This window comes from Manihot esculenta, chromosome 7 (genome assembly GCF_001659605.2).
Source record: "Manihot esculenta cultivar AM560-2 chromosome 7, M.esculenta_v8, whole genome shotgun sequence".
Classification (NCBI taxonomy): Eukaryota; Viridiplantae; Streptophyta; class Magnoliopsida; order Malpighiales; family Euphorbiaceae; genus Manihot; species Manihot esculenta.
Genome location: NC_035167.2, coordinates 16,723,337 through 16,751,186, shown reverse-complemented (window position 1 = coordinate 16,751,186; position 27,850 = coordinate 16,723,337). Strand labels below are relative to the sequence as shown.

Genomic DNA, 27,850 nt, shown 5'->3' with positions numbered 1-27,850 from the left:
CATTCACCCTGGAGCCACCAAGATGTATCAAGATCTGAAGAGAGTTTATTGGTGGCCAGCAATGAAGAGAGAAGTGGCACAGTTTGTGTCAGCCTGCGAGATATGTCAAAGGGTGAAGCTAGAGCACCAGAAGCCGGCTGGAATGCTTAACCCACTGCCGATTCCAGAATGGAAATGGGAAAACATAGCCATGGATTTTGTAGTGGGCTTACCGGCGACGTCCAACAGACTAGACTCCATATGGGTGATAGTGGATAGACTGACGAAATCTGCTCACTTCATTCCTGTCAGGAGCGGCTACTCTGTGGACAAGCTAGCGCAGGTGTATCTTGAGGAAGTTGTGAGGTTGCATGGGGCTCCTGTTTCTATAGTGTCTGACAGAGGACCCCAGTTTACCTCCAGGTTTTGGCGAAGTCTGCAAGAGGCTATGGGCACAAGATTAGACTTCAGCACTGCTTTCCATCCACAGACTGACGGACAGTCAGAGAGGACCATCCAGACCATAGAAGATATGCTTCGAATGTGTGTGCTAGATTTTGGCGGATCTTGGAGGCAGCATCTACCCCTAGTGGAGTTTGCCTACAACAATAGTCATCATGCTAGCATAGGGATGGCCCCATATGAAGCTCTGTATGGGAGGAAGTGCAGGTCACCAGTTTGTTGGGAAGAGGTTGGAGAAAGGTCCCTAGCAGGGCCTGAGTTAGTAGAGATCACGAACAGGGTGGTGCCCATTATCAGAGAGAGGCTCAAGACTGCTGTTAGTCGGCAGAAGAGCTATGCAGACGTTCGCAGAAAGCACATAGAGTTTGAGGAGGGGGATCTGGTCTTGTTGAAGGTGTCTCCAATGAAAGGGGTGGTTCGTTTTGGGAGGAAAGGTAAGCTGGCTCCGCGGTACATTGGACCTTTTGAGATTTTGCAGAAGGTCGGAAATGTGTCGTATAAGCTTGATTTGCCTATGTCTATGGAAAGAATCCATCCAGTCTTCCATGTTTCGATGCTCAGGAAGTTTGTGTCAGATCCGAGTAAGGTTCTCAGTGAACCAGATGTGGAGATCCTAGGAGATCTCACGTATGTAGAACAACCAGTGCGGATCATTGACACCCAGATCAGAAAGCTAAGGAACAAGGAGATCCCGATGGTGAAAGTCCTCTGGAACCACCATAACATCGAAGAGTGCACCTGGGAGACACGGGAGTCTATGCTCCAACAGTACCCCCATCTCTTTTGAGGTGAGTGTTAGCTTCTTTTGTTCTTTATGTGCTTTATGTTCTGTTCTGTTTGTACTTTGTTTTGAGTTAGAGAGGAACATTCGAGGACGAATGTTCTTAAGGGGGGGGAGAATGTAATACCCGGCTAGACCCCGGTATCGGAATTCCTACGTTCCGGCGGATTTTCCGTTGGAAGTCGGGATTCGAGGATGTCGGAGCTTGCCCTAAGGGTAGAAGAAAGGTTTTTAAGAGGTTTTTTAAGTGTTTTTACCATGTTTGCATGTTTTGAGTTAAGGAAATTGAGTTTTGGAAATGAAAAGGCCAAGGGGACAAAAGCCAGGGTCGGCCGCCGAAGGTGAAGTTCGGCCGCCGAAAGTTGCATGGTTTTGCATGCATGTTAGGCCGCCGAAGGAAGAGTCGGTTGGCCACCACAAAAGCCCCTTTTGCCCGAGGCTTTGCATTAGTATTCATCAAGTTGATGCATTGCATTATTACTTGTATATGTGGATTGGACCGAGGCGATCTCAATAGCCCATAAGTCTGTCATTATTGTATGTCCTGTGTGAGCTCCTTTGGGGCCGGGCATTTACCTTGGATGAGTCCTGTGAGAGCCCTTATAGGGTCGGGCACCATGAGTAGTTAGTGAAAGACCTGTGTGAGCTCCTTTGGGAGCCGGGCACTGACAGAGGGAGTTTTGGGATCATGACCAATCCGAGTGTGAAATGTTTGTGCAGTGATGCATCATATGATAGCATGTTTTAAATGTGATTTTTTATAGATTCCGCTCACTGGGCTTTAGCAGCTCATCCCTCTCCCTAACCCCATTTTTCAGGGCCTCAGAGAAGAGAAAGAGAAAGAGAAAGCAAGGGTAAAGGCATATGTCATAGTATAGAATAGTGGACATGATAATGATGTACAGTACAGAGTTTATGTAATGTATAGAAATGATGTAATAGCAAGTTATATAGTGAGTTATAGTGTTGTGCTTGGCCCTAGTGCTTGTTATCCCTTTGCACATGATCCTTTTATGTTATGTATGATTGAGATAATGTTGTTATGATGTGCTAGGCTTGGTGCATGGTAGTCTTTCTATCTCTGTAGTTACTGTATGGTACCATAGCAGGTATCACTCTTCGAGTGCATACAGACAGAGCATGCATAGTCCAGGCTTAGTGGATGAGAAAAGTTTCAAGAAAAGAAAATAAAAGAGACGAGTAAGTAACAGTTTTAAGTTTAAGTGTGATCATGTATGGGATTTCTCAGGTACACAGAGTTGACAGTAGGCTTACTACGGGTCCCGGCGGCCTTAAGCCGATCTGGATCCTAGTGCCGGTGATGGTCCGGTAAGCGGGCTGTTACAACCCTAGTTTTAACCCCTACCCCACACAGATGCCATACCCACCATACTACCCACCATATCCACAGTACCCAGTGTACCCACCTCCACCATACTATCCAAATCCAGCAAACCCCACTCCGGGGGATGCTGTACCTCCACCACCACCAGCACCTACATGCCCAGATACCCAGATACCTCAGCCTAGCTCATCTGGGGGAAGTAAGGCTAAAATGACAGATTACATGAAGTTGGGTGCTCCCCAGTTTGAGTCAGGTGATGACCCGTTCGTATATTTGGAGAAGGTCAAGATGATCACAGAGGAGATCGGAGCTGATGATAGTAGAGCCATTCAGATGGCTGGTTTCACCTTGAAATGCAAAAAGGCCCGTGAATGGTTCAAAAACTATGTGAAGCCGAGGGTGGATAGCCTATCATGGGAGGAGTTCGCTAATGAATTTGCAGGATGGGCTTTCCCTGATAGTTCAAGGGAATTAAAGATGATAGAATTCGAGCAGTTGAGGCAAACCGATGACATGAGTGTAGACGAATATACTGACAGGTTTATGGAGTTGCTGCCTTTTGCTGGGCAAGACCTTAGCACAGACCAGAAGAAGTCGAGGAGGTATATCATGAAGCTCCATCCCAGGTATTCCTCCTTGGTACAGTCAGCAGATAGAGAGAGTTTTCACGCCATAGTAGACATGGCTAGGAGAATGGAGGCTAGTGCCATCGTTCAGGGGACAGTCAAACAGACAGTGGCACAAGCTTCTGGTTCTAAAACTCCGGGAGGGGGAAGGTTAGATCCCTCTACCTTGAGTGCAGCAGCTTCAGGCAGTAAGAGATGGGGTAAGCCCAAGGGTAAGAAGAATAAGTTCTGGAACAAGGTCAAGTCTAGTCTGGGATTTGGCAGTGGTTCTAGTTCTGGGGCAGATAATGCAGCTTGTGCGAAGTGTGGTAGACCACACAGGGGTTTATGCCGGTATGGGACGACGACCTGCTACAGATGTGGGCAAGAGGGGCATATGTCATGGCAATGCCCTAAAGCAGTTCCTACGGCACAGACACAGCAGACAGCTTCAGGAAGTGTGGCACAGCCAGTAGCTCCAGCTGCTACACAGGCCAGTGGCAGAGGCAGAGGGAGAGGGTCAGCCTCTTCTTCAGCAGGGTTCAGAGGTGAGGGTCCGTCAGCTCCAGCCAGGATCTTCACCATGACGCAGCAGGAGGCTAACACATCCAACACCGTGGTGTCAGGTAATCTCATCATTGGGTGTTCTGATGTGTATGCATTAATGGACCCGGGTGCATCTCACTCTTTTATTGCACCGAGAGCCGTTCAGAGGTTAGGATTGATGGTCTCTGGGTTAGAGTGTCCCCTATGGGTCAGTGGACCCAAGTGTGACCCGTCAGTTGCAGAGTCAGTCTGCCAATGTAGTCCAGTTTTCATAGAGGGAAGATGCCTTTCCGCCGACCTTGTGGTTCTAGATTTGACAAATTTTGACGTCATTCTAGGGATGGATTGGTTATCTACCCATGGTGCTACCTTGGACTGTAGAGACAAGGTAGTCAGATTCAGAGATCAGGATGGGTCAGAGGTCGTCTTCAGAGGAGACAAGAGGGGTACACCTAGAGGTCTAATTTCAGCTCTTCAGGCTCGTAGGTTGCTTAGGAGGGGATGTCAGGGGTTTCTAGCTCATGTGAGGGAGTTGGATAGTCTTGTTAGAGAGCCCGCCTCAGTGCCTGTGGTGAGTGAGTTCTTAGATGTTTTCCCAGACGAGCTGCCAGGGTTACCACCTGCTAGGGAGATAGAGTTCGAAATTGAGTTAATGCCTAGTACCAGACCGATCTCTATCCCTCCCTACAGGATGGCACCAGCCGAGATGAAAGAGTTGAAGGAACAGTTGCAAGAACTGGTGGACAAGGGTTTCATCCGACCGAGTACCTCACCTTGGGGTGCTCCAGTACTCTTTGTGAAGAAAAAGGATGGATCCCTCAGGCTTTGTATCGACTACAGGCAGTTGAACAAAGTCACCATCAAGAATAAGTACCCATTGCCAAGGATCGACGATCTATTCGACCAGCTAGCAGGAGCGGGTTGTTTCTCCAAAATAGATCTGAGATCGGGGTACCATCAGTTGCGGATCAGGGAAGAGGATGTACCAAAGACGGCCTTCAGGACCAGATATGGGCACTATGAGTTCCTTGTAATGCCGTTTGGGTTAACCAACGCCCCTGCAGCATTCATGGACCTCATGAACAGAATATTCAGACCATACCTGGATCACTTCGTTATTGTCTTCATAGATGATATCCTAGTGTATTCCAGGAATGCAGAGGAGCATGCCCATCATCTGAGGATAGTTTTGCAGACCTTGAGGGAACATGGCTTGTATGCCAAGTTCTCCAAGTGTGAGTTCTGGTTAAGGAGCATATCATTCTTGGGGCATATAGTGTCAGAGAATGGAATAGAGGTAGACCCCAAGAAAGTAGAGGCTGTGACTAACTGGCCCAGACCCACCTCAGTGACAGAGATCAGAAGTTTCTTGGGTTTGGCTGGTTATTACAGGAGGTTCGTACAGGACTTCTCCAAAATTGCAGCTCCTTTAACCAGATTGACCAGAAAGAATCAGAGGTTCGAGTGGACCGATCGATGTGAAGAAAGCTTTGAGGAGCTCAAGAAGAGGTTGACTTCAGCACCAGTGTTAGCTCTGCCAACCAGCAATGAGGACTTCACAGTATTCTGTGATGCATCCAGAGTAGGCTTGGGTTGTGTGTTGATGCAGAATGGTAGGGTGATCGCTTATGCTTCTAGACAGCTAAAGAGGCATGAGATGAATTACCCCACACACGATCTGGAGATGGCAGCAGTTATCTTTGCCCTCAAGATGTGGAGGCATTACCTCTATGGGGTAAAATGTGAGATCTTCACAGATCATAAGAGCCTGCAGCACATCTTGAGTCAGAGAGATTTGAACTTGAGGCAGAGGAGATGGGTAGAACTGCTCAGTGACTATGATTGTAAGATACAGTACCATCCGGGTAAGGCTAATGTAGTAGCTGATGCCTTAAGCCGGAAATCACTTGGCAGTCTATCCCACATCACGGCAGAGAGGAGACCGGTGGTGAAGGAATTTTATAAGCTCATTGAGGAGGGTCTACAGATGGAGTTGTCTGGTACAGGTGCTTTGATTGCACAGATGAAAGTAACCCCCGTGTTTCTGGAGCAGGTGGCTCAGAAACAGCACGAGGACCCAGAGTTAGTGAAGATTGCCTGGACTGTTCAGTCAGGCAAAGATAGTGAGTTCAGATTCGATGATAAGGGGATCCTCCGCTATGGGAACAGACTATGTGTACCAGATGACATCGGGCTTAAAGGAGACATTATGAGAGAGGCTCATAATGCAAGATACAGCATTCACCCTGGAGCCACCAAGATGTATCAAGATCTGAAGAAGGTTTATTGGTGGCCAGCTATGAAGAGGGAAGTGGCACAATTCGTGTCAGCCTGCGAAATATGTCAGAGGGTGAAGCTGGAACATCAGAAGCCGGCTGGAATGCTTAACCCGCTACCTATTCCAGAATGGAAATGGGAGAACATAGCTATGGACTTTGTAGTGGGGTTACCGGCAACATCCAACAGACTAGACTCCATATGGGTGATTGTGGACAGACTCACCAAATCTGCTCACTTCATTCCAGTTAGGAGCAACTACTCTGTGGATAAGTTAGCGCAGGTGTATGTTGAGGAGATTGTCAGACTACATGGGGTCCCGGTATCTATAGTGTCAGATAGAGGGCCCCAGTTTACCTCCAGGTTTTGGCGGAGTCTGCAGAGTGCTATGGGTACTAGGTTGGATTTTAGCACTGCCTTCCATCCACAGACTGATGGACAGTCAGAGAGGACCATCCAGACCATAGAAGATATGCTCAGAATGTGTGTGCTAGATTTTGGCGGTTCTTGGAAGCAACATCTACCTTTGGTGGAGTTTGCCTACAATAACAGCTATCATGCTAGCATAGGGATGGCTCCGTATGAAGCTTTGTATGGGAGGAAGTGCAGGTCACCCGTTTGCTGGGAAGAGGTTGGAGAGAGGTCCTTAGCAGGGCCTGAGCTTGTTGAGATCACCAGCAGGGTGGTGCCCATTATCAGAGAAAGGATAAAGACTGCCACCAGCAGGCAGAAAAGTTATGCAGACATCCGCAGGAAACAGGTAGAGTTTCAGGAGGGGGATCTAGTATTGCTCAAGGTGTCTCCGATGAAAGGGGTGGTTCGATTTGGTAAGAAGGGTAAGCTAGCTCCGCGGTACATTGGACCCTTTGAAGTCCTGCAAAGGATTGGGAATGTATCGTACAAGCTGGACTTGCCTGCTTCTATGGAGAGAATCCATCCGGTTTTCCATGTTTCCATGTTGAGGAAGTTCGTGTCAGATCCGGGCAAGGTTCTTAGCGAGCCTGATGTGGAGATCCAAGAGGATCTCACTTATGTTGAACAGCCAGTGCGGATTCTTGACACTCAGATCAGAAAGTTGAGGAACAAGGAAATCCCGATGGTGAAAGTCCTTTGGAACCACCACAATTTGGAAGAATGCACTTGGGAGACCCGGGAGTCCATGCTCCAGCAGTACCCCCACCTCTTCTAAGGTTAGTTGAGATGTGTTCCATGTGCTATATGTGTGTATGTTATGTTTATAGTATGCATGTACTAGTTGAGGAACATTCGGGGACGAATGTTCTTAAGGGGGGGAGAATGTAATACCCGGCTAGACTCCGGTATCGGAATTCCTACCGTCCGGTGGAATTTGGGTGTCGGAAACCTCTAGAAGGGTAAAAGCATGTTTTTATAAAATGTTTTAAGTATGATTTTAAATAAGTTTTTGCATGAAAATTCTTTAAGGAAAAACCCAGGTTCGGCCGCCGAAACTCACTTTCGGCCGCCGAACATGCATGGACTTTGGGAGGCACGTTAGGCCCCCGAAAGTCTAAGTGAGGGAAGTGCAGGTTCGGCCGCCGAACCTTATGTTCGGCCGCCGAACATTGCATGGATGCGGAGGCACATTCGGCCCCCGAACGTGGCCTGGCCAGCCACTATAAAAGGGTCCCCTTGGTCCGCACGAGCGAGCTTTTTCTCTCCCATTGTCGGCCAAGGTGAGTCTCCACCGTTCCTCCCTCGATCTTGAGTGTTTCCTCTAGATCTTTCATGGTTTTAACAAGTTTATAACTTTGTTTTGAAGATTTGTGAGCTTTGAGCAAGTTTTGAGTGCTTGGAGGTTCAAAGAGCTTAATCTCTCCATCTCCAAGCTAGGATCGCTTTCCTCTCGTTTCTTCAAGAGGTAAGGGTCGATCTTGAACCCTTTTTATGTTTTAAACAAGTTTTAAGTAAGATCTATGGGTAGAAATGCATGTTAGGACATATGTTGAGTTTATGGGTTTTGATGATGTTTGAGCAATGTAGCTTGATTGTGTGTGAATGAAGTGTTGTAGATGGGGTATATGCATGTTTGAGACCCCTAGGAACTTGTATGTGTGTTTTAGTTGAGAAATATGCATGATTTATGGTTTTGGGAGGCAGGAGGTTCATTTGAACCAAGTTTCTGCCGTTTGGCAGAAACCAGGTTCGGCAGCCGAAGGGAGTTTCGGCCGCCGAACCCCTCTTGTGAAGGCAGCTTTCGGCTGCCGAAGGTGCCCCCGAAAAGAGACTTTCGTCTCTGTCTGGCACTTTCGGCCGCCGAAGGTGCCGCCGAACCTAGCTGAGTTTCGTCTCTGTCCAGGACTTTCGGCCGCCGAAGGTGCCGCCGAAGGTGCCGCCGAACCTAGCTGAGTTTCGTCTCTGTCCAGGACTTTCGGCCGCCGAAGGTGCCGCCGAAGGTGCCCTGTTCAGCTGTTTCATGCATATTTTCTGTGATGTTTTCATGATGTTTTAGGGGGTTTTTGGGGGATATATTAGAGTTATGTTTATATATGTTTGGTCCCTCATTGGAGTCCACCTGTGTAGGTTCGGACCCGAGGAACCGAGGACCCCAGCAGTGAGTGAGCTGCTTCAGTGTCTGGTCAGAGCTAGCCAGAGGTGAGTGGAAACAAGCTTAATGTTTTAAATCAAGCAATTAAATGTTTTGAGCATGTTTCATGCATCATGATGACATGTAATAGGCTGATTGCATTAGTTCACGAATATGTCGCATTGCATTTTATTTTGTGGTTGTGGGTGAATGCTGTATGATCCAATTAGTCCACGAGACTTTATGTATGACAGGAAGACCAGGACCCCATGCTACGGCCTGGCACGAGACTTTATGTATGTTATGACAGGAAGACCAGGACCCCATGCTACGGCCTGGCACGAGACTTTATGTATGTTATGACAGGAAGACCAGGACCCCATGCTACGGCCTGGCACGAGACTTTATGTATGTTATGACAGGAAGACCAGGACCCCATGCTACGGCCTGGCACGAGGCTTAATACATGATATGACAGGAAGACCAGGACCCCATGCTACGGCCTGGCACGAGACTTTATGTATGTTATGACAGGAAGACCAGGACCCCATGCTACGGCCTGGCACGAGACTATGTTGGGACTAATTGGTGACAGGTTCACCCTTGATGTGAATTGTCTGTGATATGATGCATTTCATGAAAGTATGAATTTTAATATAATGTTTTTAGTTTCTGCTCACTGGGCTTTTAGCTCACCCCTCTCCCCTAACCCCCAGGTTTGCAGGTACGGGAGTGATAGAGAAGAAAAGAAGAGAAAAGTCATATGTATGTAATAGCTAGAGTATGTGGACATGACAAATGATAAGAATGTAATGTAAAGTTTATGTAACTATGTTATTGAGGATAGAGTTGTGCTTGACCATAGTATATGTTAATCCCTTGGTATGTACATGATCTTGTGTTTTGATATTGATGTAAACCAACTCACCATATGATGTATAGCCCTTGAGGCTTTGATGAAATCCCACAGAGGGATTAATGTTTATGTATATGATGAATATAGTGCATGCACAGGTTGAGTTTGGTGTATGAAGAAAAAGAAAAGTTTTAATTCTTATGTATGTTTGCTGATCATGTATGGGATTAAACAGGTAAACAGGATGCATGTAGGCTTGCTACGGGTTCCGGCGGCCTTAAGCCGACCTGAATCCTAGCGCCGGTAGCGGTCCGGATTTCCGGGGCGTTACATCTATCACTGTATTCACTACATAGCTCCCATGCCAAAAATAACTCCCAATAGCATAGGCAATGTCTATAGTTAAATTGCACAATGCACATGTAGGATGAAGAAAAATCTTATAAACTTATAGATAATGTCAAATTGAATGAGAATTCTTACTATTTATGTAAGGATGCTTACTGAATTATTCTTAATCTTGAATATTTATATAAGTAGTGGAAGTTAAAGGAGGACATTAAAGAGTATTAAAGTTGATAAATTGAATAGAAAAGAACCTAAGACTTTGTCTGACATAAATTCATAGATTAGTATCTCATAGTCTGATACGAATGCTACCCAAGGCCAATCATGCAGGCTTAAATGGAAAGTCTATTCTAGAAGATCAATGAAGGGGAAGGTAGTTACAAATGAATACAAAATAGGAGTAGCACACTAATATACGCTATCAAGAAAGGGAAATGTATGGGAGATATATGATATCTGGATTATTCTCTGTATTTCCAACATATAGCTTAGGGGAAAGGAATTATTCTTGTAATTGCAGCTTTTAAGTTGTGGGGATTGGGGATTCTTAGTTCCTGTTTATAAGAGAGTTCCTTGGCATTAATCAAATTCCACTTCTCTTTGTCTATATTTCTTAATTATTTTCCCTAATTTTCATTGCTTATGAGATTTAAGTTCTTTACTCTACCATATTAGTTCGACTTGTTGTCTAATACTAAATACCAGAACGGAATCATGTGTGGAAATGATGGAGAAGAACCTAGCTATTATTGATGATGGGGTTGCTAAACTTCATCTAGAAAATGAGCATATGTAGGCCAAACTCACTGTCATTCATCTATCCGCCCTCTTCCTCTAACTGTTTCTTCCCCTATGCCTATATCAACACTTTTCCCTATCGATGATACAACCCTTCCTTCCAAGAATTTAAAGTTCTCTATATTTGATGGTACCGATATTGTGAGATGGTTTGCTCTTGTGGAGTAATATTTTGAGGTAAATTATACTAAAATAGATTTAAAAGTTCCAATGGCCTTAATCTTTATGAAAGGAGGTGCTCTCCATTATTTGTGGTGGCTTCGGCAGTGTTACCCCACGCTCACTTAGAAGCAGCTTCCCATGAGTTGTTGGCACATTATAGCCCAAATGCGATGGAGAATCCTTTTGAATAGTTGGCATCCATTCATCAAGTTGATTCTGTGGATACATATATTGACTAATTTGTAGCTTGTGCATCACGAATCCCACCATTAATAGAGCAATACTACTCGAGTTATTTTCTCAACTGTTTCAAAAATGAAATTTTACTTCGTCTTAGATACCATGAGGCCACTGAGGTTTTTCATGCAATGAATTTGGCATAAGAATGGAAAGAGAGCTTCATTTGACCGGTGGGCTTTAGCCTCACAATTATGGAGGAGAATAAATATTTTATCTAGAGTCCAAAACCTTTCCCACCTCTTCCTCTTATTTTACCCATTCCCATCCTAAGGCTATAGTGTTACAAGCCCAGCCCATTCAACAAAAATCATTGACTGCCTTTCAATCATCGTCTTCTCCATCTTCTGTCTCCACCCTAAAAGACCTTTCTTCCTCTTGTCCTCCCACAAACCCACTTCCCTTCAGGCTCCTAAAGCACAAGCTCTCTACCATTATTCCCACTAAGAGCACCAAGATTTGCAAGCCAAGAGTTTCTATTTTTGCTATAAGCAACCCTATTCTCCTCTCCTGGAAGGCCCACTCAAAACCTTGCGATCTTTAATCACCACTAAGGATGAGGATACTAGTGACCCTCCTAACTTAAGTTCCCCAAATTCCACTGATACTGCATCCTTTTCATTTGAAATTCTTGAGGGCCATTTCGATCAATTTGACTTACCCTTTTATGCTGTAGGTGGTATTACCCATCTTTAAATGCCAAAACTGAAAAGTTAGACCCACAACAAAAAGATTGTATTAATGGTGGACAGTGGAGGTACTCATTGTTTTATCTCACATGCCATTGTTTCTCAGCTCTTTTTACCAATTACAATGCCAGAGCCATTTAGAGTTAAATAAAGCGATGGCCACCATTCATTATCTGTCAAGTATTGCTTTCAGTTATCAATGGATATGGGTTCTCTTTTTATCCATCCATATTGCTATGTCATTTCCCTTGCAGGTGTTGATGTTACTTTAGGTGTATCATGGTTGGCTTCATTGGGAGATGTCTAATTAACTTGGCAGAAATTAACCATAACCTTCCAATACAACAACCGGACTTTCACCCTTACCAGCCCTTCATCCCTTCAACATACCCTTGTTTCCCTTCATTCCATCCTTAAAACTACTGAGGTTTAGTTCAATGTTGTTCTCTTTTTTCAAATTGAGTTCCCAACACCACCCTCCAACCCCTCTACACTTCCTCCATAATTTTTAATTAGTCTTTGAAGATTGTGCAATCTTACCTCCTTTTTGGCCTATTGATCATTAATTCCTTTACTGCCTTATACCAATCCTGTAAATACTTGGTCTTACCAATATGGTTTAGTTCAGAAGATTGAGATTAAATGCTTAGTAGAGGTAATGTTGGCAGCAAGAGTGATATGTCCTAGCACGAGTCTATTTGCTAACCATGTCTTTCTAGTAAAAAAGAGAGACTATAGTTGGTATTTCTGTGTGGATCACTACAACCTCAAAGGCATATAACAAATGTAGATCTTTGAACGAGCTTTCTGAATTAGGTTTTTAACAATGATTCTGACACCCATAGCAAAAGTTATAGGCACAACGCTTTTTGCCATCCAATGGCTGCGTTTGGGCTGGTCCGGATTCTTGAAATTATTATTTATTTGATTAATTCAATCTAATCAATTGTTCAATTGAGTGGGTAATAAATATATTGTCATTTGAATTTATTAAATCTGTAATCACTTAATTAGTTTGATACTTATGACAAGCAAGCTTAGATATTATTGGAATAATATATTCTAATTTTATTAGTCAGCTTATGTAAACTTCTTAGTTAGAGTCAAATATTTTTAATTTTCCAACTTTATTGGCAAATTAAATCTTATAGAGTTGATTATAGAGTTATTTATCAATTAGAACTGGATAGTGAGCTGATCCTTTTTAGTCTATTAACTAAGAGAAGATTAGGTTGTTAGACTATATCAATGACTATAGCTAATAAGAAATTAAAATAGAAATATTTGCATCTATAACCAATCCTAAAAATTAATGCCAAGATATTTCTGAAATTAGAGGTTTTCTTAATTTGATTAATCACTTTAATTATTTGTTGATCAATTAGTTTACATTTTTATTTTAATTAATTTTTATCAATTTAAAACCGCTTTGTTTTAAAATTTAATTTTCTTTGTCATTGATTTGTTTTCCTAAAAATTAAAATTAAATCATTTGTTGTAGATTCTACCTCACTTGTCATATCTATAGTTCATATTTGTTTAAAGAACATGATATATTTTTGGTGAACTCGACACTCATCACATAGAGTAGTATTCTCTTTTACTTAATCTCAAGCTCCATCAATGGAGGTTTGCATGAATGAGTAAAGTATGTATTTCATGTTCTTCTTTTCTCTCCTTGTACCTTTCATTTATTTATTTCTAAAGCTCAAAGGAAATTAGAAATTTTTATCCTTCAGTTCAAAAGCTAGAGGAATTGTTTCTCCGAACCTAAGTACCCTATTCTTTTGTTGAGAGTGAGACTCTAATATTGGGCAATTTGATGATCGATGCTTAAGGGAGCACAAAGAATAAAGGAGTACATGGGATCTCTTGTATGTCAGGTTCGTGTAGGCAATCTAGAGGACTAATACTTAGGAGTCTAACATGAAGAAAGGCTTCTCAATTTTTTACTTCAAAAGGTAAGATAACCTACTTTAGTTTATGTTTTGTGCTTGAATTGTCAAATAATCAATAAGAAATGGTCCACTAAAGACATAATGGTTATGACATATGATTTATATCTAAATGTTCCACCAAACATTATTGGTTAAAAATAATAATTATCAATAAGAGTTTTTAACTTCTAACTTTTGTTTTCAAATTTCGTATTAACCAAGTATTATTAATTAAAAGTCTAATTTAAAACTTCTAACGAAATCTAATCAGTCGTATATCAATATTAAAAATAATTAAAAATCAAATTTGTAGAAATCACAAATAATATAATCACTTTTAATATTATTATTCAAATAGTATTATATGATAAATTGAATTATAAAATTAGATACTTTTTAAAATTAAAGTATAATTATAAAAATCTTTTTAAACTAGATACTACTATAAATATCTAATTAATCATTGGTAATATATTTATATAATTATTACTAAAATTTATAATTTTAATTAAAATAATATAATTTTAAATGAAATCCTATAATTATATAAAAAAAATACTTTTATAATCCATTAATTAAATTATGTAATTAATTAATTATAAATAAATATATTTTCATTAAAATAGTTTTGATGTGTAACTAATAGTAACCTAACTAATAATAATAACCTAATTCCCAAATCACCCAATTGCCGAATCACCCTCTGCTGCTGCCGCATCGCCATTCACCATTGCCTCCTACAGACCTGTCGACATCGCTGGAGGCCCGTCGCCGTCAACAACCTGAAATCACAGCTCCACCGCCGCATCGTGCATTTCAACGACCGCTTGTGAGCCACGCCCCACCATTCTGCCGCATCTCGCTTTGCATCTCGTGCTCCTCAGCCACCGACGACGGTCGTTTGCAGCCACGCCCTGCCATTCTGTTGCATCTCGCGCTCATGAGACACCGGTGACTGTCGTTTGTAGCCACGCCCCGCGGTCCCGCCGCATGCCCACACCTCTGCAGTTAACCAGTAAGCTTATTCAAGTGTAATATTTGTTGAAGGGATATTTATATGAAAGCCTTGGTTGATAAGATGAAATCTAAATTTGACAAGTATTGGAGTGATTGTAATTTGTTGATTTCTCTAGCAGCTGTATTAGATCCAATGAATAAGATGAAATTGATTGAATGGTGTTTTTCAAAAATATATTTCAAGTTTGATTCTGATGAACATATTACAATGACGGAGACATTGCGCATGCCCTCTATAACGCTATAATGACTATATAAATGCTCGTAAAGCGAAAAGTATTGGATCACAAATTAATAGTAATGAAACTTAAAAAAAAAAGAATCTAGTTGTACTATAAGTGAGAAAAGGAAAATCAGAAGAAGAGCACAATTTTATATTTATATTAGGAATGTTGATTTTGTGATTGAGCAAGTAAAGTTTGAATTAAATGTGTATTTGGAAGAATGTGTTTATATTTATTAAGATGATTCTAACTTTGATGTCTTAGAATGGTAGAAGATGAACAACATGAAATTTAAGATATTATCAAATATGGCTTGTGACATATTATCAATTCCTATAACGATTGGTGCTTCAGAATCTGCTTTTAGTACTAGAGGTAAAATTATCGATCCACATAGAGTATTATTGAGAGCAGAAACTATTCAAGTTTTAATTGGTGGAGCTGATTGGTTGCGAGCCTTTTATAGCATCAAAAGAAAAAAGAAGGTAAGTTCAATAACACATTATTATTTTATCTCCAAATAATAATATGTAATTAACTTTTTTTTATTCTTTTATTATTATTAAAGGATAAAGATGATATTCAAGAGGTCATATTATCTTGGTGGTAGGATTTCAAATTAAGCTCGTTATTATACTGAACGAGCCTTTCACAAGTCAAACTCGAATCGAACTCGATTATAATATTTAATTCTCGAGTTGAACTCGAGCTTAAGCTTTCAAACTTTTTTAATAAACGAGTTTGAGTTTTATAAAGTTTGGTTCGACTCGATTCGATTACCCCTAATCGTATATCCATTTTATTTATTTTGAAATATGATATATTTTAAATTGAATATATTACAAACAAGAGATGTTTATGGAAAATATTTATAATTTACGTCATGCTTTTATTTTGAAGTTGTTGAATGACGTGGACTAGTAGATTAATATAATTGTGGTTCCTTTATTTGCTTTTGGGGAATGGAATAATAAAATAGATTATTATTTCACTTCAAAGGGTTATAATTATAAAGTAGTTAAAATCATTTCCTTAGGCCGTACTTTTATTCATCTAAAAGCCTTAGAATTATTTTCTATGTGATCTCGTCTTGGTATGCCAAATGTGATGAGATTTAAAGATTTGGCAAGGTAAAAAAAAAAGGCCAAGAGAAATTGATGGAGATTAGTAGAACCAGCATGGAGCAACATGCTTGCATTATACGCCAGTCCATATATATAAAGTATTATTAATATCACATAGTTGGTAATGTGTCGAATTTGGTAATAAAGGCACACAACTCCTTAATTTATTTCTATAATGAAGGAACAAAGTCCTTCCACATAAATTTTAAGACATGAGAATACATCTTGCAGGTGTTCCCTCAGCACCAAGCACCTTTATAGGCAAGCAATGGAGATCATATATTCCTGCTGGAACTTTGTTAAGTTTTAGCCCCTCCACAATTACAATTTTCTGAAATATTTTTCACATATTTAATTAGCTATATGTCAAGTTTAAAAGTAAAATAAAATTCTTCATGTATCATAAGATTTATTACCCTGCTTTTCAATAAAGTTTGATGTGTCGGAACGGCATCGTCATAGGTAGCAATAGATAAGTAATCAATGCCTACATTTTGTAATAGAAAATTCATCAGAATCAGCACATTCATGAATACTCATATGTTCTAAAAAGAATCTAATTTAATCTTACCAACAAGCGTGATGTTTGTGTTATCAACAATCCAACTTGCTCCATCCTTCACGATTCCAACATAGTCCGAATGAAACTTCCTTGTGTACATAAGCTTCCTGAGAAAGAGTAATTAAAAAAAATTGAAAAATAAACTAAATTGCGTTTGGGAATTTTAAAAATAATAAAAATTTTCATATAATAACAATAATTAAAAAAATTATCTGGACATATTAGACATTATTTCAGGTTATAAAATAAAAAATTTGAGAATTTACCTGTCAGTGTTTAAAGTTCTGAAAAGAACACGATGTATTCCTTGAGAAATTTGCAAGTTCTTCATTACTTCAGCTGTAATAACAAGTATAGTATATTTAGTAGAATTAATATAATACTGTAGGAATTAAGCCTTTTCTTGGCTGAAGAAAAAGCTATATATATATATATATTAATTACATCTACTTAATTTAAAGAATTTTTTTTTTTTTTTAATGCAGAAAGGAAAACAAAGTAAAACGTACCAGTTATGTTACTATTTCTAGGAACATCAATTACCAGCGCTGGACCTATTTTAACAAAATTACACACAAAAACTGCACATAATTAGTTATCATTTAGATTAGATTATAATAGCAAGAAAATATTTTTTTTTCCTTAAAATAATGCAAATGAGACAATTTTTTTTTTTCTTGAAATAGTGCAATATGCAATATAAAGTTAATGGATATTCAATCAATTAAAGGCAGACGCTGAAGATAACTATGGCATTAGCCTTCACCAGTGTGCAAAATTCTTTTCTTTTAAATGCAAACTTTTATTCTTAAGATATTATTATGATTATTAATATTATTTTGTTGAAACATTAGATAATATTATAAAAATATTTTTATTACAACTTCACAACTTTATTTCTTTGAGGATGAAAATTCTGCTTCCTTATTAATTAGGATTTGACAAAGTTAAAAGCATAACAATATTGTTAATTTATCAGACCAATGTGAAAGAATAATGCGTCTTTAAGAATGTGAAAATTGGTTTTAGGATACCCTTGAACTTGCGTAACAAATTGGTTTTGAAATAATACAGTATTTTTAAATAATTTTTTAAGAAATAATATCAAAAAATAACCATTTCGAATTTTGAGTTTCAGACACTTTTATACTAGGAAATATTTTTTTTATAATTTTTCTTAAAGTAAATTTTGACATTAGTTAACTAAAAGTGGCAAAGAAAAAGCAAAGCGTATTTGACTGCACAAAAACTATATACCTACTATTCAAAAGGACTGAATTAATAAGAATTTTTTTTTTTTGTCAGTAAGTTGGGTGATGGGAGTTGAATCCTGGATAGGGAGAGACTCTCTTGTATGCTTTGCCAAATCATCGAAAGGTTTCAACAGAAAATAAATAGACCATTAATAAGCAATTTATTAATATAGGAAACTCAAAATAAATATAAAGAAAAAGAAAAAAAATAGGAGAAATTACCATTGAGAGTTTTCAAACTAAGAGTACTAGTGTCAAAGCCTCGTTCAAAGTATTCTTCAAAAAAATGAGATGGAGCATCAACATGTGTTCCAGTGTGAGAAGGAAGATCCATCTCTGAAGTATAAGCTACTGCTCCCTTTTTCATGTCGTCAATAATGGTTACCACTTTTCCCATTCCATCAGGACTCCCCCATTTTGGCATTCTAGGATTGATCAAATGGGTGATGTCATGGATTTTACCATGAGAATAAACATCTCTTCTCGCCGGCGGGTTGGGATAGTCCCTTGAGCTCGCCGGAGTTGTCAGAGTTAGTACCTCTTCATCCAGAGAACGCACTGCCTTTGCCAGTGTTAAAACTGCAGCCCATATTTGCAACAGAAGCATGAGTTGGAGGACATCTCTCCTGTTTCCAGCCATTGGAAGGATTGATGGCTTCTTTTAGTATCAAGCAAATTTGTGTTTATCTGCTTTTAGCTGCAACTATGCAGCACTATATACAGAGGATAGAGTCGTATAGAGAAAGAATAGATGTATCCAGTAATTGATTAAGGAAAGTTTCTTTTATATTCCTGAAATATGTTAAAATTAACACATATTTTAGTTTTATTTTCAAAATTTAATATTTTAGTTCTATATTTTAAATTAATACTTTTACTTCAGATTTAAATTATTTTATCTCATAAAATATAATTAATAAAAAAAATAAGTGAGATGACTGTATAAAAGTGAAAAGAGAAGAAATAATAAAATTTCTAATATTTAGTTAAATTTGATAATTATAATTAAAATTTTAATTTAATTGGTTTAAAATATTTTCTATTTAATATAAATTTTATTTTATAAAAATTTAAAATTTTATTAATTAAATATATAATTTTATTATTAATGCTTCACAAGAATCGACTAAAGTGAATCATGAGTTTGTCACCATAAAATAGAGCCGATGAGTTCGTATTTAGTCCCATCCGAAAAAAGAAAAATTCGTACACCGTTACACTCAGTTTTTTACCAAGATTCGCTTTTACTGAAGAGGTTGAGTTTCGATATAAAGTTATCATTAACAGGCACAATTGTGCTAATGTATTTCCATTATGCTGGTAATCGCAGGATCACCGACCGATTAACTGGCGTAATTTTTTATCAAATAATCAGCCACATTATCACCGGATTTTCAAAAAATATTATATTGATTTCATCTTTTTACAGTATAAAAGCAAACGATCATAAAGACAAAGGGACGTAATTCTTACACAACTGCTCTGGTGTTCTAAGTTATTCTTTATACTCGCCCTATTTTCCAGTTTACTGATTTGAGTGTCAAAGTCGCTACTGTAAATGCCAACCACCTCACATTTTCTTTCTTACAAGGTTAACCAATCACAGGACAACTCTCATTTCGGCCGCATCATTTGATTCCATTGCCGGAAAATCCATTGAATTCTCTCTATTCATTTGGATTAAAATCGGTCTCTTATTCTCTTTTCTCTTAAAAAAAATTCTCTCCTTTTTCTCTTGAAATGGTTAAAAATTCTACTAAGGTTGCTACTAATAAAGGTGCTATCATTTCTTTCACCTCTAACAGTGGACAAAACACACCCTCTATGGTCAACGAAACAGATCCCAAAAATCTAAGCATTGAGAAAATACTCTAGTACGTTAGAAAGTTGCAAGTATCCTCAGCACTTTTAGCTCGATTCTCAAGGGCAAGTCAGGAAGCATCGGCCTCACCCCGGTCTACCTGGATTTTGTCTACTGATTCTATAGTCTCTTTCATCATGCCTTCCATTTCATCAACTCGAATCTTCAGCCTTGAGCATTCCTCTGCTAGGAGCCTTCTGTCTATTTCTTGAGCACCAAACTCCCACTTCAGAAATTTATTACGCTCTTTAGCCATATAGGCATAGAGGGCACTTTCTAAGGCAAAATGCATAATGTTGTCAAAAAGCTCATCGTTCTCGACCTCGCTCAAGCGACGACAGTCTCCAAGCCTTAGAGCATTCTTAGTCAATAGGACAGCTAGACTGGGATCTTCAAGGAGAGAGGGCATTCAGGTGAGGACCAGCGTTAGGCATTGGATGCTAGAAGGCCATGAGGAATCAACCCCCACGTTCGCAAGAATGGGCTCAATAGAAGTGGGGACTACAGCAAAAGGCTCGGAGACTTGGACAGATGCAGAGGCACCCAGGCAGTGAATGAGCCAACTCTTTGATCGTAGGTGGGGGAGGAAGAGGAGGAAGCGTGATTACTTCTTCAGCTTGACAAGCACATTTGGGAGGGGGACCGGTTGCTCCAGCAACAGCTTTGCCCTTGCAGGCAGCACAAGCTACTTCAACAAATTTATTTTTCTTTCCAGCCATATCTACATAGAATAAAAAGTTAGTAAGTCAGGTAGGATGGAAAGAAAAATGCCTTGCTCGCTTACTAGGGAGGCACTTTCCCAAGACAGGGAAGGCTGGGCAGGTGAGAAACCCGAGCCTGGTTCGCCTGAGAAAAGCTTTGCCAAGATAAGACGGTGTTCCTCACCACTTTGGTGATGTCCATTTTCTACAGGAACTTAGCCATAATCAAAAGAAAGTCTAAAGTCTCATCCTCATCCCTCCACGACTAGACTCCATCCTTCTTCAACTCCACCCACATGTTTCAGCTCGTCCAGAGGTGTCCAAAACCTTCGAACGTCCAGTGATGAAGGATAAAAGAACTTGTTCTTCTATCGCTTTAAAGAAGAAGGTATCCGATCAAATATCATCTGGCATTTCCTCCCATTGAAAAATCAGAATTCCTTGTTTCTATGAGTGCTCAGCTAGTACAGTTGAGAGAAGAGGGCCACACTAGATGTTATTATACAACAAACAAACTGGAAGGCTACCAGGATTCTCCAGCTATTGGGGTGCAGCTGAGCGATCGAAAGTTTATGAAACCGTAGGACCTTAGCAAAAAATGAGTCCATGGGGAACCGAAGATCCAACTTCAACTGCTCTTCGTAGATTATGATAGTATTCTCTGTAGGGATTTGATCATTCACGCGAAAATCCAAGGAAGGAGCAAAGACATGAAAAGTCTCTTGAGAAATTTGATATTAGTCGTGAAGATGATCTACATCTTGCTCCGTTAATATGAAAGGGACGTTGCTGATCTGACTGCCCTTGTTTTCGCGAGCCATCCTCGATGGAATAATGGGAGCAGGGTGCAAATGGAGCCGTCAAAAGAGGAACTCGAGGCAGAGCTTTCACTAGAGGTAAGAGAAGAAGAAAAAGTATCCCTATTCATCTTTAAAGAAAAAGCAAGTAGGAATTACCATGAAAGCAAGGAGGAATGAATAAAAAGAGGATTAGACCGAGTCTTCCTAAAAGCAGAAACTATGGTTACAAGTAAAAGTGATATTTGGGGAAGAAAAAGGATTCATATATGATGGTTTCGACGGCAGGCTTTAAAAGCTGCTCAAGAAACATGGCAGTTATTAATGTATAGAAGCAGGCGAAGTGACTAAGCAGGTAAGGCCAGTCCAAGTTAGCCACGTGCCCTAGATTATGGAGATAATTATCACCTTCGAATATGAAGAATCAAGTATCAACGGAGGGACCTCTAATCCTACACAAGAATCACCCAAAGTGCAATATGAATTGTCACTGCAAGATAGAGTCATGTGGCGAGAATTTAATAAGCTTGTACCCGATTTCACCCAAGAAAAAGAAGATTTGAACCCGGTTCCTCACCAAGACTCGCTCTTCCCTGAAGAGATCGAGGCTCAGCATAAAGTTATCGTTAGCAGGCATAAGCCAACGTATCTTTATTACGCTAGTAATCGCGAGATCATCAACTGATTAACTGGCATAATCCCTTATTAAATAGCTGGTCACATCATAGCTGAATTTTCAGAAAATACTATATTGATTTTATCTTTTTATAGTATAAAAATGAACTATCACAGAGATAAAGAGACGCAATTTTTATACTAACTATTCTAGTATTCTAAGCTATTCTTTATACTCGCTCTATTCTCCAATTTATTGATTTGAGCGTCGGAATGACTACAATCGGTGTCAACCACCTAACATTCTCTTTCTTACAATTTTAGCTCATCAAAGCATAACTTTCATTTTGACCGCATCAATTATTTAAAAAAAATTATATAATCAAAATTCTAAATATATATCTTTTCGAGTAATGTTTTCTCTCTTAAAATTAAAAAATATATATTTTTTATTAATTTTCTTATCATATAAACTTAAAGAATATTAATAACACTATTAATAGAGCTATGTACAATTAAAGATTTTAAGAATTTCTATATAAAAGCTCTTGTTAATATTATTTTATAAATTCTAATAGTTAATAATTATGAAATTGATTTATTTAATATTTATTTTTAATTTATCTATGATTTATTATATTTATTTAGAATAGAAGTTATTTATAATATAAATAAAAGTGAGATAAATATTTATTATTATTTTTAAAAAAATTATGAAATTTATTTTTTTTATTATGATAATAAGTTATTAAATTTGAATGAATATTAACATTTAAAAAATTCAATTGAACTATTATTTAGTAATAATAATAAATTTAATAATGTCAAAATTATGTTTTATTATCATGCAAAGTATTTTAAAAATATAATTATATACTTAATAAGAATTGAAATCGTCCAAATAACTACATTTATATTGATTTTTATTTTGATGAATGGATGAAATAAATACATGAATTTAAAATTGAGACTAAAAATACAAAAAAATATTTAAATAGATATTTATTAAATTAAAATTGAACTGATAATAATTTAATGATATATATTTTTTAAATAAAATAATATTCTATTAATCCTATATGAACTGTCTAAAAGCTCATAATTTTTTAATTTTTAATAAATTTAGTGCTTTAATTATTCTATAATCAATAATATTTGTAAGGGAGTGTGATTAATAATTAGATAAGTGTTTAGTAGTTTCGGCTCTCATTTATCAATGATTTGATGAGCTTTTTATTTGTTGATTTGCACTGCATCTTAATTTAGATTATTTATATATTATTAATTTTAATTAAAATATAATTTTTAATAAATATTTTAATTTTAAATTAAAGATTAAATATTATGAAAATATAAATAATTTGATAATATAAAATTATTAAATAATATAATTTTCTTTTAATTATCAATATTTATATTTGAATATTAAAGCGAAAAATTAATATTTATTATAAATAAATATTTAAATTTATAAGATTAAAATTTTATATATATATATATATATATATATATATACTTTTAAAATTATTAACAATGATATTTACATTTTAAAGTGGCTGATAATTCAATCAAACTGTAAGAAAAAAATTTATAAATTATTAAAATGATGATTTGATGATATAAAATTATTAAATAATGTTACAAATAATTTGATAATTAAAAGAAAACCAAAATATAAATAATTTGATAATATAGATTTTTTAGATAATATATTGTTGTGTTAATTATTAATAATATATTTAATGTTAAAATAAAAAAATTATATATTATATCAAAAATTAACTTAATTTTAAATATTAATAATTTTAACTAAGAATGTATGAATCTATAATTTAAGTGCAATAAAATTCACTATTTATCTTATAGAAAGTTGTAAAAATTTACTCTATTAATTTTAAAATTTAATTTTATAGTATTAAAAAATAATGTAATATTTATTAAATAGAATTTACAGTATTACTCAATTTATTAAAAGACAATAATAAAATATTAACTAATTTAAATAATAAACTTATTTAATTTATAAAAATATATTAAATGTTAGATTATTAGAATAATATTAAGATATCATATAATAAATTTAAAATTTAAAATTTTATTATTATTTAAACATGAAAAATTATCTAATTTATATTCTAATACTAACTAATATTTATTAAATTAAAATGTAATACCCGGCTAGACTCCGGTATCGGAATTCCTACCGTCCGGTGGAATCTCGGATGTCGGAGACCTCTAGAAGGGTAGAATCATGTTTTTGTAAAATGTTTTAATGTGTTTTATGATTTTAAGTATGAAATTAAATGAGTTTTTGCATGAAAAGTCCTTGGAAGAAAACCCAGGTTCGGCCGCCGAAAGTCAAGTTCGGCCGCCGAACATGCATGCGTTTTGGAGGCACGTTAGGCCCCCGAAAGCATGAGTTGGGGAAGTCCAGTTTCGGCCGCCGAAAGTCAAGTTCGGCCGCCGAACATTGCATGGATGCGGAGGCACATTCGGCCCCCGAACGTGGCCTGGCCAGCCACCTATAAAAGAGGCACTTAGCCGAAATGGGTGAGTTTTCTCCCATTTCCGGCCACAGCAAGCTTCCGACCTTCCCTTTGCAACTCTTGTGTTCTTCTTCCAAATCTCTTCCATTTTTCTTGAGTTTTAAACTCACATTGCAAGTTTTGAGCATTTAAACCAAGTTTTGGAGCTTTGGGAACTCAGGAGCTCATTTTCGTGGATCTCCAAGTTTAGGTCGTCTCCCTCTCGATCTTCAAGAGGTAAGGGCCGATCTTAAGCTCCTTATGTGTTTTAAATAAGTTTTATGCAAGATCTATGGGTAGAAATGCATGTTAGGTTATATGTTGAGTTATGGATTAATGTTGATGTTTTGAACAATGTGTGTGGATTTTGTGTGTTTGAAGTGTTGTAGTTGGGGTATATGACTGCTTGAGACCCCTAGGAACTTGTATGCATGTTTTGGTTGAGATTTATGCATGAATTGAGGTTTTGGGAGGCAAGGGGTTCATGTGAACCAAGTTTCTGCCCTTCTGGCAGAAACCAGGTTCGGCCGCCGAAGGGAGTTTCGGCCGCCGAACCCCCTTGTGGAGGCAGCATTCGGCTGCCGAAGCTTGCCCCCGAAAGAAGACTTTCGTCTCTGTCTGGGAGTTTCGGCCGCCGAAGGTGCCGCCGAACCTGCCTGACTTTCGGCTCTGGAGGGACTTTCGGCCGCCGAACCTGCCGCCGAAAGTGCCCTGTTCAGCCATTTCATGCATGTTCTTCTATGATGTTTTCATGATGTTTTAGGGGGTTTTTGGGGAGTAGTTTATAGTTATGCTCAGGTGTGTTTGGTCCCTCATTTGAGTCCACCTGTGTAGGTTCGGACCCGAGGAACCGAGGACCCCAGCAGTGAGTTCAGCTGCTTCGGTGTTGTCAGAGTCAGCCAGAGGTGAGTGGAACTAAACTCAATCTTTTAAATTAAATGTTTTATCATGTTTCATGCATCATGACTATGCAGTAGGATGATTGCATTAGTATTCACGAATATGCCGCATTGCATAAATTGTTGTTGATGTGGGTGAATGTCGGATGATCCATTTAGTCCATGACAGGAAGACCAGGCCCCATGCTACAGGCCTGGCACAGAGTAAGAAAGACCAGGCCCCAGTCTACAGGCCTGGCACAGAGTAAGGAAAGACCAGGATCCCATCCTATGGTCTAGTACGGTTGTGGGACTTGAAGACCAGGAGCCAGAGGAGGCCCTGGGAAAATGGTAAGTAATGTATGTTCTGACAGGAAAGACCAGGGCCCCATTCTACAGGCCTGGCACAGAGTTAACTTGGACTAATTGGTGACAAGTTCACCCAACCCTTATGTGAATTGTCTGTGTTATGATGCATTTCATAGAGCATAGTAATAATGTGTTTTAATAGTTCAGCTCACTGGGCTTTTAGCTCACCCCTCTCCCTTTCCCCCAGGCTTGCAGCTACAATATAGTGCGGGAGTCCGGATAGAGTAAAGAAGTCATGTTTATGTAATAGCTAGCAATGGACATGATCGGATTGTAATGTAAAAGTACAGTATAGTTATGTAATGAGGTTCATGGATGTTAGTGGTTTGCTTGACCATAGAATGTTGTATCCCTTTTAATACATGATCTTAGAGATTTTTATGATGTTTATGTAACTAACTCAGCATATGTTATGTCACCCCTTGGGGGCATTGTTGAGATTCCACAGAGGGATCGATATTATGTTTATGTTATGCACAGGTTGAGTTTGGTTGATGTTCAATGGAAAGAAAAATTTTAATTTTTATGCATGTTGTTGATCATGTATGGGATTATACAGGTTTATAGGTTTTATGTCAGGCTTGCTACGGGTCCCGGCGGCCTTAAGTCGACCCGGATCCTAGCGCCGGTAGCGGTCCGATTTTCGGGTCGTTACAATTATTATTTAAACATGAAAAATTATCTAATTTATATTCTAATACTAACTAATATTTATTAAATTAAAATGTACTTTAATTATTTATTAATATTTATATGGAATTAAAATTTCAAAAAAATATATATGGAATATAAAGTTTAGATTTAGGTGTATTTTAATTTATATGTAATATTATTGTGCTAATGGAAACATGTAATATTAAATTTATATGCATATTGCATACTTTTAGGTGTATTTTTCAAGTAAATTATTTTAATTTTTAAATAAAGGAAAATCAATGGGTTCAGTATCCAAACATAGTGTGTGATCAAATCATTTAAAAATAATATAATTATTACGTGTAATTTCAATTTAATTACAAAAATTAAATTGTTCTACTTTAATATGACTATTATGCTTTATTATACTTATTTAGAATAAAAATATATTATTACTTTATATTATTTTTTGAATTTTTAATAACATAATGATATGTAATATTAAATAATATTACTGATAAAAAAAATAAATGATTATGATGACGTGCATTGCACTTCAATTTAAACTAATTATTTTAAAATAAACTATTTTAGTGTTTTATATTTAATTAATAATTATATATTTCAATAATATGATTAGTGGTGTATACAGGATACTTTTTTATTATAATTATTTAAAATTTGATTAAGAATAAATAATTATTTCAAATCAATTTTGACAATTTGATATCTAAAAAATGTAAATATTGACTTCTAATTGATCTAAAAACTAACTTGTAATTGATTTTCTGGAAAAATTATATTTACATCCCTCTCAAAATTAATATATATATTTATTTATTTATAACATTCAACAGTTCATCTCAATATATATTTTTTTTCATCAAATTAAAGTTTCCTCCATCAGCATAGCATCTTTTTTTAGTTTAATAAAATTATAATACATAGACTAAATTATTTAATTTTTAAAATATTTAGAGATATAAATATTAATTTTGACATAATTCAATGGTTAAATAATACTATATATATTTAAGAGTATTTTGATAATTTTAAATACAATTAATAAAAACACTCATAAAATTTAGTCTGATGATAAGTGTATCCGAAAAATTTGATAATCTATTTCTCTCATTCTAATTCTCATTTCAAAAAAAAAAAATATAATTAATAAAAAATTGAATGAAAGAACAATAAAAGTTGAAATATAGAAATTAATATTAAATTTTTCCAATTCTAATTCACCCTTCAAAAAAAAGAATTAATATTAAATTTAAAAAATAAAAAGACATTTTTAAAAAAAATTCTGTTATGCCATTTTTTTAAGTGTAACAATCATTAGAGTTATTAAAAAAGATAAGAGTGAATAAAATTAGAAATCTGAGTATCATAGTTTTAAGTTAAATAATGTTTTAAACGGCAAGAACACTTTATAAAGCAAATAACATTTTTCTCCTTGAAAATGGAAGTTGTATTGATTAGCAGTAGAATGAATGAAAGGTGTTTTCAGGTTATTAATATGCTTGAGTTCCAAACATCACTGTTAAGAGTATTCTTTATGAATAAAAATAAATTATTTGCCCATTTTTAGAGGGAGATTAACTATTTTTGAATTGATATTTCACCTACCCATCACCTACAAATACTAGGGGTGTGCATCGGTCGGTTCGGTTCGGTACCGAATCGAATCGGCCAAAACTGATTTAACCGAATTATTTCAA

At 37.2% G+C, this 27,850-nt stretch overlaps 2 protein-coding genes across 2 annotated transcripts in view; both read right to left on the bottom strand.

Moving 5' to 3' along the window:
• Positions 1–14,291, bottom strand: part of LOC122723987 — a 74,602-nt gene extending 60,311 nt beyond the window's left edge. The window contains exon 1 of the mRNA XM_043958131.1: positions 14,236–14,291. Within this exon, the coding sequence (XP_043814066.1) occupies positions 14,236–14,291 (56 nt within the window). The remainder of the gene's footprint in view (positions 1–14,235) is intronic.
• A 1,675-nt stretch (positions 14,292–15,966) lies between these two features.
• Positions 15,967–18,465, bottom strand: LOC122724073 (cyclase-like protein 2). The gene is made up of 6 exons (XM_043958562.1): positions 17,970–18,465; positions 17,004–17,048; positions 16,761–16,833; positions 16,504–16,601; positions 16,349–16,419; positions 15,967–16,263 (listed from the first exon to the last, which is right to left on the bottom strand). Exons 1-6 carry the CDS (start codon positions 18,385–18,387, stop codon positions 16,138–16,140), a joined length of 831 nt encoding a protein of 276 aa, XP_043814497.1. The 5' UTR covers positions 18,388–18,465; the 3' UTR covers positions 15,967–16,137.
• Positions 18,466–27,850: the final 9,385 nt, after the last annotated feature.

What these genes read in the sequence shown, in the direction of transcription:
- LOC122724073 (XM_043958562.1), bottom strand. Translation starts at nt 18,387, where the DNA reads ATGGCTGGAAACAGGAGAGATGTCCTCCAACTCATGCTTCTGTTGCAA. An exon ending in AGAACTTTAAACACTGACAG is followed by an intron (nt 16,602 to 16,760) that starts GTAAATTCTCAA and finishes ACTCTTTCTCAG; the next exon opens with GAAGCTTATGTACACAAGGA. An exon ending in CACAAACATCACGCTTGTTG is followed by an intron (nt 16,420 to 16,503) that starts GTAAGATTAAAT and finishes TACAAAATGTAG; the next exon opens with GCATTGATTACTTATCTATT.